Consider the following 15,045-nt stretch of genomic DNA (forward strand, 5'->3'; position numbering starts at 1 on the left):
ACTGCTGGCCAGGTGAAGGAGGTGTCACCAGCCGGATGAAAAGGGTGTTGCTGACTGATGAGGAAGGTGTTGTTAGCCAGATGAGGAAGGTGTTGCTAGCCGGACGAGGGAGGTGTCCCTGGGAAGCTGTGCATGTTACATCCGATGTGTTTCCTAGGGGGAAAATCATGAATACATTTCCTATGATTCCATGGGAATGCCATCTCATGGGGGGCGTGCACGCGGGCTGTGCTCAGTAGGGCTCTGAGGGACAGTGCTGTGTAAATGAGAGCCGTTATTAGCATCGCTGACAATAAATGGCTGTTGGTTTGTTTGCAACCAGATACATGCACCTTCCGAATCACCATCTCTTGCCTTCTGCAAACTACACAAAGGAGGAAACCTAACTGGCAGCCATTAAGATAGTTAATACATTAAAAAGAAGACATGGGCGGCATGTTTGAGGGAGAAGAACTAGTGTAAAGATAGACTCAAAAACAAAATGGACACCTTTTGAGCAGTGTAAGGTTTGTATCCAATATATGAATGGAGTAGCCATGACCACATAAAGGAAATATATGGGAGGAAGTCAAAGCAAAGTGTCCACCCAACACCAATGATAGCGCCAACTACTGTCCGTACAGGGAACACAAGGCCGGCGGTGACCTGTAAACGCGTCAGCTATCACTGGTTTGCAGCGTTCCATTTGGGTTTTATTCCCAGAACAAAATGTTTCCGCAAGCGAGAAGGATGAAAAGTTATTTTGGAACTCAAACTTTCAAAACACTATTTTTTACTCAATGGCACAGCTCTGTTAAAAAAGCCAATCGAAAAGTAATTGCTGTTTTCTTAGAAATGTTTTCAAGGATAAGGGGAAAAAAAAAAAAAAATTTCTAAATCTAGAAAGGCGAGGGAGAGATTATCCCTAAACACACTTAACGCAGCGCAGCGCCATGGTAAAAATTGTGCAATAATGGGGTTGGCATGGAGAGAGAAGTGGCATATTCTCGGCGTCGCTTGGCCTCGTTTGGGATACGAACGCTGAAAGCTTGCAGGGCCAGATCCATTTACTCGGTTTGAAAACAGATTTAATTCAAGCTGTTCTTTCACTGAATGCATTTACACAGGTTTTCAAAAGCCATCGCCGCCGGAGAGACATGGCTGCCTAATACCAGTTCGCATCAGCATTGAGTACGACTACCAAGTCTTCAACTCCATTCCCAGATGGAAAGTTTGACAAGGGGGGGGGGGGGTAATTAAGTCAAATTACTACACAGGATTCTTTTACTTGTTTTTTTTTTTTTTTTTTTTTTAGCAGTCAAACTAACTTTCAGCAAGTCGTTTCAAACTCCATTTTTGTTGAGGAAAACTATTCTTTTGTAGATACTGCAAAGGATCTTGTTAGACAATAGAAACCATCTATAACGGAGGGGTGATGACACTATGTCTGTAAGGTTACCCACACCATGGTCATGCATTTTACAGCCCATTCATAAAATGCAGTCAGCAGTGTGGAGCCAGCTGTGTCCTAGGAAGTCTTCATGCACACGACCATATGCTTATTTATGCAGAATCTTGCTGGATTGAAGCATGCCAGATGCAAAGCCCACGTTGTCTGTGAAGGTTCTGATTTATCCGGGTCGTGGTACATCTAGAAGGAATTGGCCACGTTCACCTGGACTTGTTCTGGAATGTTGTAGAAGAGGTTTCATAGCTTTGCTAAGCTTTGATGAGTGTCAGGAAAATACCAAGCATTGGATTATGTAGCTAGAACACGGGGATTCCACAACGTTCACACCTCCAATTATAAATCGTTATAAAACTTTCAGTGTAAAGTTGTGTAACTACGTTACACAACTTTCACACCTCCAATTATACAATCCACATACACACCCTCTATGGTGTTTGGATTAAGGTGTCAGTGCTACCTGAGTTATTAGAAATGCTGAGGTACGTTATTATTGCGGTCACTGACACCATTGCAGGGGGTTATTATTGTGGTCACTGACACCATTGCAGGGGGTTATTATTGTGGTCACTGACACCAATGCCGGGGGTTATTATTGTGGTCACTGACACCAATGCCGGGGGTTATTATTGTGGTCACTGACACCAATGCCGGGGGTTATTATTGTGGTCACTGACACCAATGCTGGAGGCTATTATTGCATTCACTGATGCCAATGCTGGGGGTTATTATTGTATTCACTGACACCAATGCTGGGGATAATTATTGGGGTCACTGACACCAATGCTGGAGGCTATTATTGCATTCACTGATGCCAATGCTGGGGGTTATTATTGTATTCACTGACACCAATGCTGGGGGTTATTATTGTGGTCACTGACACCAATGCCGGGGGTTATTATTGTGGTCACTGACACCAATGCTGGGGATAATTATTGGGGTCACTGACACCAATGCTGGAGGCTATTATTGTATTCACTGACACCAATGCTGGGAGTGAGGATTGCGGTCACTGACACTATTGCTGGGGGTTATTATTGTAGTTAATACACCAATGTTGGAGGTTGTTATTACATTCACTGACACCAATGCTGGGGGTTATGACTGTGGCCAATGACACCAATGCTGGGGGTTATTATTGCATTCATGGACACCAGTGCTGGGGGTTATTAATGCAGTCACTGACAATACAGAGGACTATTACTATAGTCACTGACACCAATACTGGGAGATATTATTGTGGTGACTGACACCTATGCTGGGGGTATTATTGCAGTCAATACACCAATGTTGGGGGTTGTTATTTCATTCACTGACACCAATGCTGGGGGTGAGGATTGCGGTCACTGACACCATTGCTGGAGGCTATTATTGCAGTCAATACACCAATGTTCAGGGTTGTTATTGCAGTCACTGACACCAATGCTGGGAATTATTATTGAGGTCACTGACACTAATTCTGGAGGCTATTATTGCATTCACTGACACCAATGCTGGGGGTGAGGATTGCAGTCACTGACACCATTGCCGGGGGTTATTATTGCAGTCAATACACCAATGTTGGGGGTTGTTATTTCATTCACGGACACCAATCCTGGGGGTTATGACTGTGGCCAATGACGCCAATGCTGGGGGTTATTATTGCAATCACTGACACGATATTTGGGGGTTATTATTACAGTCACTGAATCCAATGCTGGAGGTTATTAATGCAGTCACTGACAATACAGAGGACTATTACAATAGTCACTGACACCAATGCTGGGGGTTATTATTGTGTTGACTGACACCAATGCTGGGGGTATTATTGCGATCACTGACACCAATGCTGGGGGTATTGCGATCACTGACACCAATGCTGGGGGTATTGCGATCACTGACACCAATGCTGCGGGGGTATTATTGTGTTGACTGACACCAATGCTGGGGGTATTGCGATCACTGACACCAATGCTGGGGGGGTATTATTGTGGTGACTGACACCTATGCTGGGGGGTATTATTGGGATCACTGACACCTGCAGTCACTAACACTAATGTTGGGGGCCATCACTGCATCCACTGACACCACTGATGACTCTGTCATGATTCTCTTCAGCGTGTATTCTGGTAAATTGCCAAAAAAATTAAGCCAGACAGACATTTTTGGGTGTTGAAGTGTGTTATAGAGCTTTCATTTTGAACGCACCTCAATGTATGAAAATTTGCTGCTATTGTGCGACCCACTTCACAGGCTCACACTTGATGCCCTGTATTATTTTAATGACACCGCTGATTTAGACAAAGGTAAACGGAGTACATTTTTCTGATTTTAGCACAGCTGCAGCATTTGCTGGATAGCATTAATACCACAGTGACTGCTCGTGCTTGCTGAGAATTGCTCCTGAAGGGTCAGCTGTGTCATTAGCAGTGTGCTTGTCAATGCCACAGACCGTTCCCAGACATGGATTACATATGGACAGACACCTTCACCCCCCCCCCCCCCATCTACTTTCTGTGTCTGGTGCTGCAGGTCTGCCCACTTGAAAACCCGGAGCGAGGAGGCGGAACTCATTTGAATCAATTAATGTTTGGCAACTGCCCCGAAAATAGTTCATAAATATTCAAGCCAGCCTAATTACAAAACAATAACACGCCGGAGCGGACTTCGCACTGCAAAACGGCGAGTCGCGGTAAACACGGACGCAATCCCATTACAATCCTCGGTGTTTGCGAATAAATATTAGCTGCGATGATGAAGCACCAATAAGCGCGGCGGTTTACGAGGCCCGAGCGACCAACTTCCCACCAAAGCAATTTACTTTATTCCATACAAGACTTTAAACACCCACAACATGTGTACAGGGAGGGCTAGAGCAGAACGTACCACCTAACATCATTAAACAGGACCATTTTATTCTCTATGGCCTCTGCTACAAAAAATTAAATAACTAAAATAAACAAAGTGTATTTTTTTCCCAAAAAATTGAAAAATTGCTGCGCAAACACTGTGTAAAATAAAAATAATTGCAACCACTGCCATTTTATAAATAAAAAAAACTGCCATTTTATTTTCTATGGCCTCTGCTAAAAAAAAAAAAAATAAAAAAAAAAAAATTAAAGTGTATTTTTTCCCCAAAAAAATTGCATTTGAAAAGTTGCTGCGCAAACGCTGTTTAAAATAAAAAAAACTGCAACGACCGCCATTTTATTCTCTATGGCCTCTGCTAAAAAAAAAAAAAAAAAAAAAATCATTAAAGTGTATTTTTTCCCCAAAAAATTGCATTTGAAAAATTGCTGCGTAAACGCTGTGTAAAATAAAAAAAACTGCAATGATTGCCATTTTATTCTCTATGGCCTCTGCTAAAAAAAAAAATCGTTATTGTTTTTTTTTCCAGAAAAAAATTGCATTTGAAAAATTGCTGTGCAAACAGTGTGTAAAATAAAATAAAAATTGCAACGGCCCCCATTTTATTCTCTATGGCCTCTGCTAAAAAAAAAAAAAAAAAAAAAAAAAAAAAACACAATAATAATAATAATTAAAGTGTATTTTTTCCCCAAAAAATTGCATTTGAAAAATTGCTGCGCAAACGCTGTGTAAAATAAAAAAAATTGCAATGACTGCCATTTTATTCTCTATGGCCTCTGCTAAAATTAAATAAAAATCATTAAAGTGTATCTTTTCCCGAAAAAAATTGCTGCGCAAACACTGTGTGAAGTAAAAAAACTGCAACGACCGCCATTTTATTCTCTATGGCCTCTGCTTTAAAAAAAAAAAAAAAATCATGTTTGGGGGTTGTAATTTTCTAGCAAAAAAAGCACAGATATTTTTTTTTACAAGTGTCAGAATTGGCCTATTAATCAGGTGGTTAAACATTGCCTTCCCAGCCCAATCCTTAACATTATATAGGAAAAAAAACGTAATATTTTTCAGCAAGTAAAAAAGCAAGCAGCATTTTTTTTTTTTTTTTTTTTTTTTTGTGAATGGGGACATGTAATAAATATAAAATAGGCGTTTTCCCATTTTTGGCCGCAAGGGTGGAAATATACTTTAAGTAAGAATTTACAAGCCACTTGGGACAATATTTGTAGCTTTAACATAAATCTGTTTAGGACAAGGATGTGAATTATATAAATTATACATTTTATAAATTATATAAAGTGGCCCCTTAAAAAGATTAAAAAAAGTAAAAAAAATAAATAAAAAAAAAAAAAAAAAAAATGAAAATAAAAAAAAAATCATGGAATGAAAACAGGTCAGAGCAGAAGGTAAGCGGACATCATAAGGACATCTGGGAGATAAGAGCTGGAGATGTATCTGTGTGCACCTCGCGGTGGGTTTAATATTTCAGTCTCGGGTTGTCGGAGATCACGGATGGCTGATAAAACCGCCAGGATTTATTTCATAGCCGCATTATAAATCTCCTGACCTGATACAGCCTGCCGGGAAACCCGATCCCTGGAGGAGCGATTAACGCAGCAAATAAATGCTGCCTTTCCCCACTCGTCGATCAGCGAAGGGGTTAAACGTGCCTTAAATGTCAGCACTGTGTAATGTATAAGGAGATTGACAGCCGGCGCTTGCACAGCAGCAATGACAGCAGGGTGACCATACATGCCAGCTCCAATAGTACACATTAATGGCCCGTTTACATGACGGCAATTCACTCGGCATGTAGAAGCAAGATAACAAAAAAAAAAAAAAAAAAGAAAACTGTTCCTAATACAGAACAATGAGCAAGAAAACAACAAAAAAAAAATACATGTACAGCAACAGGTTTATTAACTATTGATCCTGCCAGTAGCTAAGATATTTTTCCACTTCCTTCAACAGGGTGACAACGCCGCTTGTTCTGTTGTGAAAATACTCGGAGCGTTGTCACCCTTGTGGACATGTCGTTTTGAAATGGACTTTTTAGGCTCCGTTAACACCTTGGTGATTTGAATCACCGCGATTCTGGACCGTGATTCCAAACCGCAGCAAAACGCGTTTGCGATGCCATTCCTTCTTAAGGCCCCCCCAACCGCGGTGTGATTTTTGCCACGCGATAAATCGAACTGCAAACGCGGCAAATCACAACGCCGTCTCCCCAAAAGAAACTCCTGCTCCTTTTTTGAGCTACGAGCTTCACGCGCTGCGATTTATCGCATTTAGGGCGCCAATAAGAAATAGGATAGGCAAACGCGTCCCGCGTTTTGGCGCAATTCGGACTCGCAGACTGAATCGCGCCGATCCTACCCCGCGAGTCAAATTGCCTAGGTGTGAATGGAGCCTTAATCCTTTTGGATAACAAGCTTATTGCTGTTAACACCCCTGCAATGTTATATGATTTCCGCCAACTCCTATAACTGCCATTTTTTTCCCGGACAGCTTGGTCTGCATTTGCACATGGATAAAATATAAAATAAAAAGTATGTGAATTAGGCCACTCAACAGGGAAGTGACCAAGGCTGAGTGGCTTAATTCACATACTTTGTATTTATATTTTCTCCACATGAAAATGCAGACCAAGCTGTCCGGGAAAAATGGCAGTTGGAGGGGGTGGGGGAAAAATCACATGACACTGCAGGGGTATTGACAACAGGGAAGTGACCAAGGCTAACACCCCTGCAGTGTCATGTGATTTTCCCCCACCCCCTCCAACTGCCATTTTTTCCCGGACAGCTTGGTCTGCATTTGCACGTGGAGAAAATATAAATAAAAAGCATGTAAATTACGCCACACAGCCTTGGTCACTTCCCTGTCCCCAGCATGCGACTTGACAGCAAAAAAATCAAACTGATTTCTCAACACTCTCCTCCTCCCAGCATGTTCCTTGTCAACCCACGTGCATGCAGGACACTTGTCTGACCAAAGGATATTAAAAAGATTCATGTACAAGACTTGCCATGTCCACAGACAAGCAAAGGACTGCATAAACCCCGCCACCAGAGGGGAACATCTGACTCAAGATTTACACTGTACCATGTATGAGACTTGCGAAGTTCAAAGAAGTGGCAGGCAGGCGGAGAGGTGCATAAAACCAGCCACCAGGGGGCACCACCTGACTAAAGATTCTTACTATGCCATGTACCAGAATTATTGTGTCCACAGAAGCAACAGGCAAGCTGAGAACTGTAGAACCTGGCCACCATCTGACTCAAGATTCTCACTGTGCCATGTACAAGACTTGCTATGTCCACAGGAGGAGGGGTCAAGTTAAGAACTGCATAACCCAGTCACCAGGGGGCACCATCTGACTCAAGATTCTCACTGTGCCATGTACAAGACTTGCTATGTCCACAGGAGGAGGGGTCATGTTAAGAACTGCATTACCCAGTCACCAGGGGGCACCATCTGACTCAAGATTCTCACTGTGCCATGTACAAGACTTGCCATGCCCACAGGAGGAGGGGGCAAGTTAAGAACTGCATTACCCAGTCACCAGGGGGCACCATCTGACTCAAGATTCTCACTGTGCCATGTACAAGACTTGCCATGCCCACAGGAGGAGGGGGCAAGTTAAGAACTGCATTACCCAGTCACCAGGGGGCACCATCTGACTCAAGATTCTCACTGTGCCATGTACAAGACTTGCCATGCCCAGATGAGCAGGAGGCAAGCTGAGAACTGCATAAACCCAGCCACCAGGGGGCATCACCTGACTGAAGATTCTTACTATACCATGTACAAGACTTAATATGTGCATAGGAGCAGGAGGCAAGCTAAGAAATGCATAAACCCAGCCACCAGGGGGCAACATCTGATTTGAGATTCTCTTGCAGAATTGGCACTGAAAACACACACAATTATTATAGGCAGCCAGGCATAAAACTCACCCTCCTTCAAAAGGATTCTCCCCGGGAATGAAGTGAGTGCTGTCTCGGCCAACCAAGAACTTGATTCGGTGATAGAAGGACTGCAGGTTCTGCTGGGACACGGGTGCTTGGGTCTCTTGGATGATGTCCAGAGGGTCCGGGGAGCCCAGGCACAGGGCGTTGGTGTGACAGATCTGTTGCAAGCAGCAGTCTGGATCCATGCAGTCTACTAAGCCATCTGCAACACAAAAATATAAAGAACAAGTCATTTACAGAACCTCAGGAATTGGCATCAACAGGAGGAAAGAATAGGGAAGAAACTTTTCTGCGCAAGGGAATTTAAAAAGACACGCGGCCATTCAGTAAAAATAGAAGAGAAGAGGTTTAACCTTAAACTGCGTATAGGGTTCTTTACTGTAAGAGCGGTAAGGATGTGGAATTCTCTTCCACAAGCAGAGTAATCTCCTTACATCAGAGCAATCAGGGTCTCCATTAGAGTCCCACCTTACATCAAGTTCCACATCAGAGTCCACCTTACATCAAGGTCCACATCAGAGTCCACCTTACATCAAGGTCCACATCAGAGTCCACCTTACATCAAGTTCCACATCAGAGTCCACCTTACATCAAGGTCCACATCAGAGTCCACCTTACATCAAGGTCCACATCAGAGTCCACCTTACATCAAGGTCCACATCAGAGTCCACCTTACATCAAGGTCCACATCAGAGTCCACCTTACATCAAGGTCCACATCAGAGTCCACCTTACATCAAGGTCCACATCAGAGTCCACCTTACATCAAGGTCCAAACTTCAGCAGGGAGCATCGATAATTTCAAAAAACTATTAGATGAGCACCTTAACGACCACAACATACAGGGATATACAATGTACTACTAACATAAGCACACACACAGGTTTGACTTGATGGACTTGTGTCTTTTTTCAACCTCATCAGCTATGTAACTGGAGGGGAATTTATAGAATGAGCCCTAAATGCAGCTACAGTCCCCCACCACGGGGGTCACCTGTAGGCTTTGACCAGTGGCACCATCCAACCAAGGAAATGGATACTGTTGCCTTTGAGATAAAAGAACGTATTCACCAGCAGTGGAACAAACATCAACCTAGTAGACCAGAAGACTGACCTATGGCGGGACCTGAGTTTGGAACTGCACTACTAACAGCACTCCACCAATAATGGGTGCTTGAAGTCGATGCAAAAGTGGTGCCATGCCAAAGCCAGATGAGGAGACAAGACATGAAATCACCAGCACTCCAACCAAATGGGTTTCGTGGTTTTTACTGTGACGTCACCACGTTGCCTTGAGGAAGGGGCCCTGTATGGTATTCCTGGACTTCCATGATGTTGTCTTCACGATAAAATATGTGATACGCATTTAATTGGAGTGATGGTGACTTGTCTACAGACCAATGGTGGACGTAGCTAAAAAGGTGATCTGACCTACATCTGCTGGAGCAAGACATATCTTGGACATGTCTGCCCCATGAAAATCTTGCTCCACTAAGCAAATTAAAATTAAAAAAGTGTTGTGAACAAGCACGAACTGCTCGTGTGAAACGCGTCAACAAATGCTCCTGTGACCTCCATCTGGCATGGTGACAATAAAGAATATTCATACAGTATTCCATCTCGTTGTGCGGCCATTCTCCTTTTCCTTACATAAACAAATTTCCTTGCAGCAGATGGACACACCAAGAGGTGATTACATTTATAATATGATTGAAATATTCTTTAATATTTTTATGTCAAATAGTTACCCCATCAAGGTGTTATGATATTTGCATAACTCCTCCCAAGAGCCAGCCCACTGACTCCTAACTTTCTGTGCACTCTGCCTCTGCTGCACTGAATTAACAAAGAGTGTTATCAGCACTGCTCGGTTAACCTTTGTGAATTGCAAAACAATTCACCCCTGAATGTAATGAAGATGGGGGGGCGACTCTGATGGGAACCCTGATGGAGACACCTGATGTAAAAGGGACTCTGATGTGGACCTTGATGCATGGTGGGACACTGATGTGGACCTTGACGCAAGGTGGGACACTGATGTGGACCTTGACGCAAGGTGGGACACTGATGTGGACCTTGACGCAAGGTGGGACACTGATGTGGACCTTGACGCAAGGTGGGACACTGATGTGGACCTTGACGCAAGGTGGGACACTGATGTGGACCTTGACGCAAGGTGGGACTCTGATGTGGATCCCGATTGCTCTGATGTAAGGAGATTACTCTGATTGTAAGGGGAGACTCTAATGAGGTCTCCAATGTAAGGTACAACTGGTGGGGACCCTGATGTGAGGGGGGGCCATTGATGGGAATCCTGATATGGGGGCCTCTGATGGGGACCTTGATATAAGGTGTGACTGTGAGGGAGACCATGATTATTATAATGTAGGGGGGATGTTGATGAGGACCCTAATGTAAGGATGACATTGATGGTAATTCTGATGTAAGAGGGGCTCCGATGGGGACTTTGACTGTAAGGTTCAACTTTGGAGACCCTGATCACTGTGATGTAAGGGGGACTTTAATGGGGAGTCAAATTAAAGCTGGGACTTTAATGGGGACCCTGATGCAAGGGGAGTATTTTGATGAGAACCCTGATGTAATAGGGACCTTGTTGGGGACACCTAATGTAAGGGGGACTCTGACAGATACCTTGATATAAGGTGCGAATCTGATGGAGAAGCTGATTACTCTTGCAAGGGAAGTCTCCAATGGGGACTCCAATGTAAAGTAGAACTCTGAAGGTGACCCTGATGTAAGGGGAGACTTTGATGGGAACTCTGATATACTGTAAATAGGACTCTGGTGGGGACCTTGATGTAAGGTGTGACTCTGATGAGACCCTGATTACTCTGACGTGGGGGGGGGGGGTTGATAAGGACCCTGATGTAAGAGGGACATTGATGGTTACTCTGATGTAAAAGGGACATTGATGGGTACTCTGCTGTAAGGAGTGAAGTGAATCTGATGGGGGACCAGGATGTAAGAATTGAATCTGATGGGGGACCCCGATGTAAGGATTGAATCTGATGGGGGACCCTGATGTAAGGGGAGACTTTGATGGGGGACCCTGATGTAAGGATTGAATCTGATGGGGACCCTGATGTAAGGAGTGAATCTGATGGGGGACCCTGATGTAAGGGGAGACTTTGATGGGGGACCCTGATGTAAGGATTGAATCTGATGGGGGACCCTGATGTAAGGGGAGACTTTGATGGGGGATCCTGATGTAAGGAGTGAAACTGATGGGGGATCCTGATGTAAGGATTGAATCTGATGGGGGACCCTGATGTAAGGATTGAATCTGATGGGGGACCCTGATGTAAGGATTGAATCTGATGGGGGACCCTGATGTAAGGATTGAATCTGATGGGGGACCCTGATGTAAGGATTGAATCTGATGGGGGACCCTGATGTAAGGATTGAATCTGATGGGGGACCCTGATGTAAGGATTGAATCTGATGGGGGACCCTGATGTAAGGACTGAATCTGATGGGGGACCCTAATGTAAGGATTGAATCTGATGGGGGACCCTGATGTAAGGATTGAATCTGATGGGGGACCCTGATGTAAGGACTGAATCTGATGGGGGACCCTAATGTAAGGATTGAATCTGATGGGGGACCCTGATGTAAGGATTGAATCTGATGGGGGACCCTGATGTAAGGATTGAATCTGATGGGGGACCCTGATGTAAGGATTGAATCTGATGGGGGACCCTGATGTAAGGATTGAATCTGATGGGGGACCCTGATGTAAGGATTGAATCTGATGGGGGACCCTGATGTAAGGATTGAATCTGATGGGGGACCCTGATGTAAGGATTGAATCTGATGGGGGACCCTGATGTAAGGATTGAATCTGATGGGGGACCCTGATGTAAGGATTGAATCTGATGGGGGACCCTGATGTAAGGATTGAATCTGAAGGGGGACCCTGATGTAAGGGGAAACTTTGATGGGGGACCCTGATGTAAGGAGCGGGGATTCATTCATTTATAAAACTGATGTGTTTTTCAGCCCACAAATATTTGTAAAATTGATGGTGTGGCTCTCGTACTGAGAAGTTTGGAGACCTTTGCCCTAGGACATAAAATATACTGGCAGAATCATCAAATAAAAAAAGGAGAATAAAAAGAAAACCAAGCAGCGGCCACATCTAAGGACTGGTAATCTGCAATATATTACGTTTTCACTCTTGGGTTTTCGATTCACTTTAATTTGGCCATAAACATTGGGGCTGACTTGGTGTCCACAGTAAACTCAGAGATGGTCTGAACATGCAGTCATCTGTAACCGCAAATAGAAAAAACCCCGACCACATGGCTTCCTTTCACTGGCAGATGGAATGTATGTGTATTGGGGGGGGGGGGGGGGATCATCACAGCGTATCACACGGAGGCCAAGCGCTCTGGAACCGCTCAGATTCACCGGCATATGATGCTACAGGCGGGATGAAATTGCTTTCAAGGGCGTTTGGGAGAAGGATAAAAAGAAAGTCTTATCCTCCGATAATGTAAACCGGATAAAAACCTCCATTAAAGAAGGCCGACTCGCCGCTGGATGCAAATACAGCTAACCAATCAAACATATCTGATGCAGGAAAACACTCAGCTAGGCACTATTTGAAGAGGATCGGAAATAGCTACAGAACAGAAGACTCATCATTTTAGGAAAACTAAAATCCATTCTGTGTTTAGGGTGCTCTGTGTCTCCTGATAGGTATATGGGCAGAAATTTAAATCTGAAGTTTAATCTGACTTTATTTTACCTTCTCTGGTACTTCCCACCCCCCCCCCCCCCCCAAAAAAAAATCATGCTAGTGTCATTTTTTCATAAAAAACTTTCCATTTTCATTATATACCTTATTTACGGCCCAGTGACATCACCAGGTCTATGTGCTTCTCTATGCAATGCAGGCAGATTATGGCTGGTGGCAGGAGCCAGCAGGGTGCTGTATATAGCACCCTGCCTCAGTAGTTCCCTAGAAAGCTCTGATGCAAGCAGTGGGCTGGCTCCTAGGAGTGGTTATGCAAATATTAAAATTGATGGGTGGATGACAGTCTGGAATAGTGGGCGTTCTCAGGCAAGCTGTATTTGCATGCAAACCACCCGCATGTGATGAAGAGTCTCCATGATTAAGAGAAATGAAGTCCAATGAATGAAAAAGGACAGTGAGGTTTGAAAAGGAAAGAGCTAGGTGATGCTGGATGTCCTCTAGCTAGAAAGTAAGGCAGCTTCTAATGCACGTTGTGAGAAGTTCAGGGTAAGCCACAGTCTTTTTGGGGATGTCTCTACCAGCTTTGTACATCTAGAGAGGGCATTTTTGCCCATTCTTCTTTGCAAAATACCTCAAGCTCTGTCAGATTGGATGGAGAGCGTCTGTGAACAGCAATTTTCAAGTCTTGCCACAGATTCTCAATTGGATTTAGGTCTGGACTTTGACTGGGCCATTCTAACACATGAATATGCTTTGATCTAAACCATTCCATTGTAGCTCTGGCTGTATGTTTAGGGTCGTTGTCCTGCTGGAAGGTGAACCTCCACCCCAGTCTCAAGTCTTTTGCAGACTCTAACAGGTTTTCTTCTAAGATTGCCCTGTATTTGGCTCCATCCATCTTCCCATCAACTCTGACCAGCTTCCCTGTCCCTGCTGAAGAAAAGCATTCCCACAACATGATGCTGCCGCCACCATGTTTCACAGTGGGGATGGTGTGTTCAGGGTGATGTGCAGTGTTAGTTTTCCGCCACACATAGCATTTTGCTTTTAGGCCAAAAATTTCAATTTTGGTCTCATCTGACCAGAGCAACTTCTTCCACATGTTTGCTGTGTCCCACACGTGGCTTCTCTCAAACTGCAAACGGGACTTCTTATGACTTTCTTTGAACAATGACTTTCTTCTTGTCACTCTTCCATGAAGGTCAGATTTGTGGAGAGCACGACTAATAGTTGTCCTGTGGACAGATTCTCCCACCTGAGCTGTGGATCTCTGCAGCTCCTCCAGAGTTACCATGGGCCTCTTGGCTGCTTCTCTGATTATTGCTCTCCTTGCCCGGCCGGTCAGTTTAGGTGGACGGCCATGTCTTGGTAAGCTTGCAGTCGTGCCATACTCTTTCCATTTTCAGATGATGGATTGAACAGTGCTCTGTGAGATGTTCAAAGATTGGGATATTTTTTTAGAACCTAACCCTGCTTTGAACTTCTCCACAACTTTATCCTTGGCCTGCCTGGTGTTCCTTGGTCTTCATGATGCTGTTTGTTCACTGAGGTTCTCTAACAAACCTCTGAGGGCTTCACAGAGCAGCTGCATTTATACGGAGATTAAATTACACACAGGTGGACTCTATTTACTAATTAGGTGACTTCTGAAGGCATATGGTTCCACTAGATTTTAGTTAGGGGTATTAGAGTAAAGGGGGATAAAAACCAAATGCACGCCACACTTTTCACATATTTACTTGTAAAAAATTTGGAAAACCATTTATCATTTTCCTTCCACTTCACAATTATGTGCCACTTTGTGTTGGTCTATCACATAAAATCCCAATAAAATACATTTACGTTTTTGGATGTAACATGACAAAATTTCAAGGGGTGTGAATACTTTTTTAAGGCACTGTATGTGAGAAGAGGAAATAATCCCATACACGAGAAGAAAAAAGAATCTCATATGTGACAAAAGGAGAGGAAAGAATCAGCATGTATTTTCCTAAAAAATTTCCAAGGAATCTTTATGCAAAAAAAAAATGTAGAGTTTCCAACATTAGAAGTTCTCAATTCCCCCTC

General features: G+C 43.8%; 1 protein-coding gene across 1 annotated transcript in view; it reads right to left on the reverse strand.

The window, feature by feature from the left end:
- The window catches only part of TENM4 (teneurin transmembrane protein 4), a gene marked incomplete in the record, with an annotated part of 1,986,086 nt that overhangs the window by 110,329 nt on the left and 1,860,712 nt on the right, over window positions 1-15,045 (reverse strand). The window contains 1 exon segment of the mRNA XM_073612821.1: window positions 8,245-8,461. Coding sequence (XP_073468922.1) covers window positions 8,245-8,461 — 217 coding nt within the window.

The sequence above is a fragment of the Aquarana catesbeiana genome, linkage group LG02 (assembly GCF_042186555.1).
Source record: "Aquarana catesbeiana isolate 2022-GZ linkage group LG02, ASM4218655v1, whole genome shotgun sequence".
In the NCBI taxonomy this organism is placed as follows: Eukaryota; Metazoa; Chordata; class Amphibia; order Anura; family Ranidae; genus Aquarana; species Aquarana catesbeiana.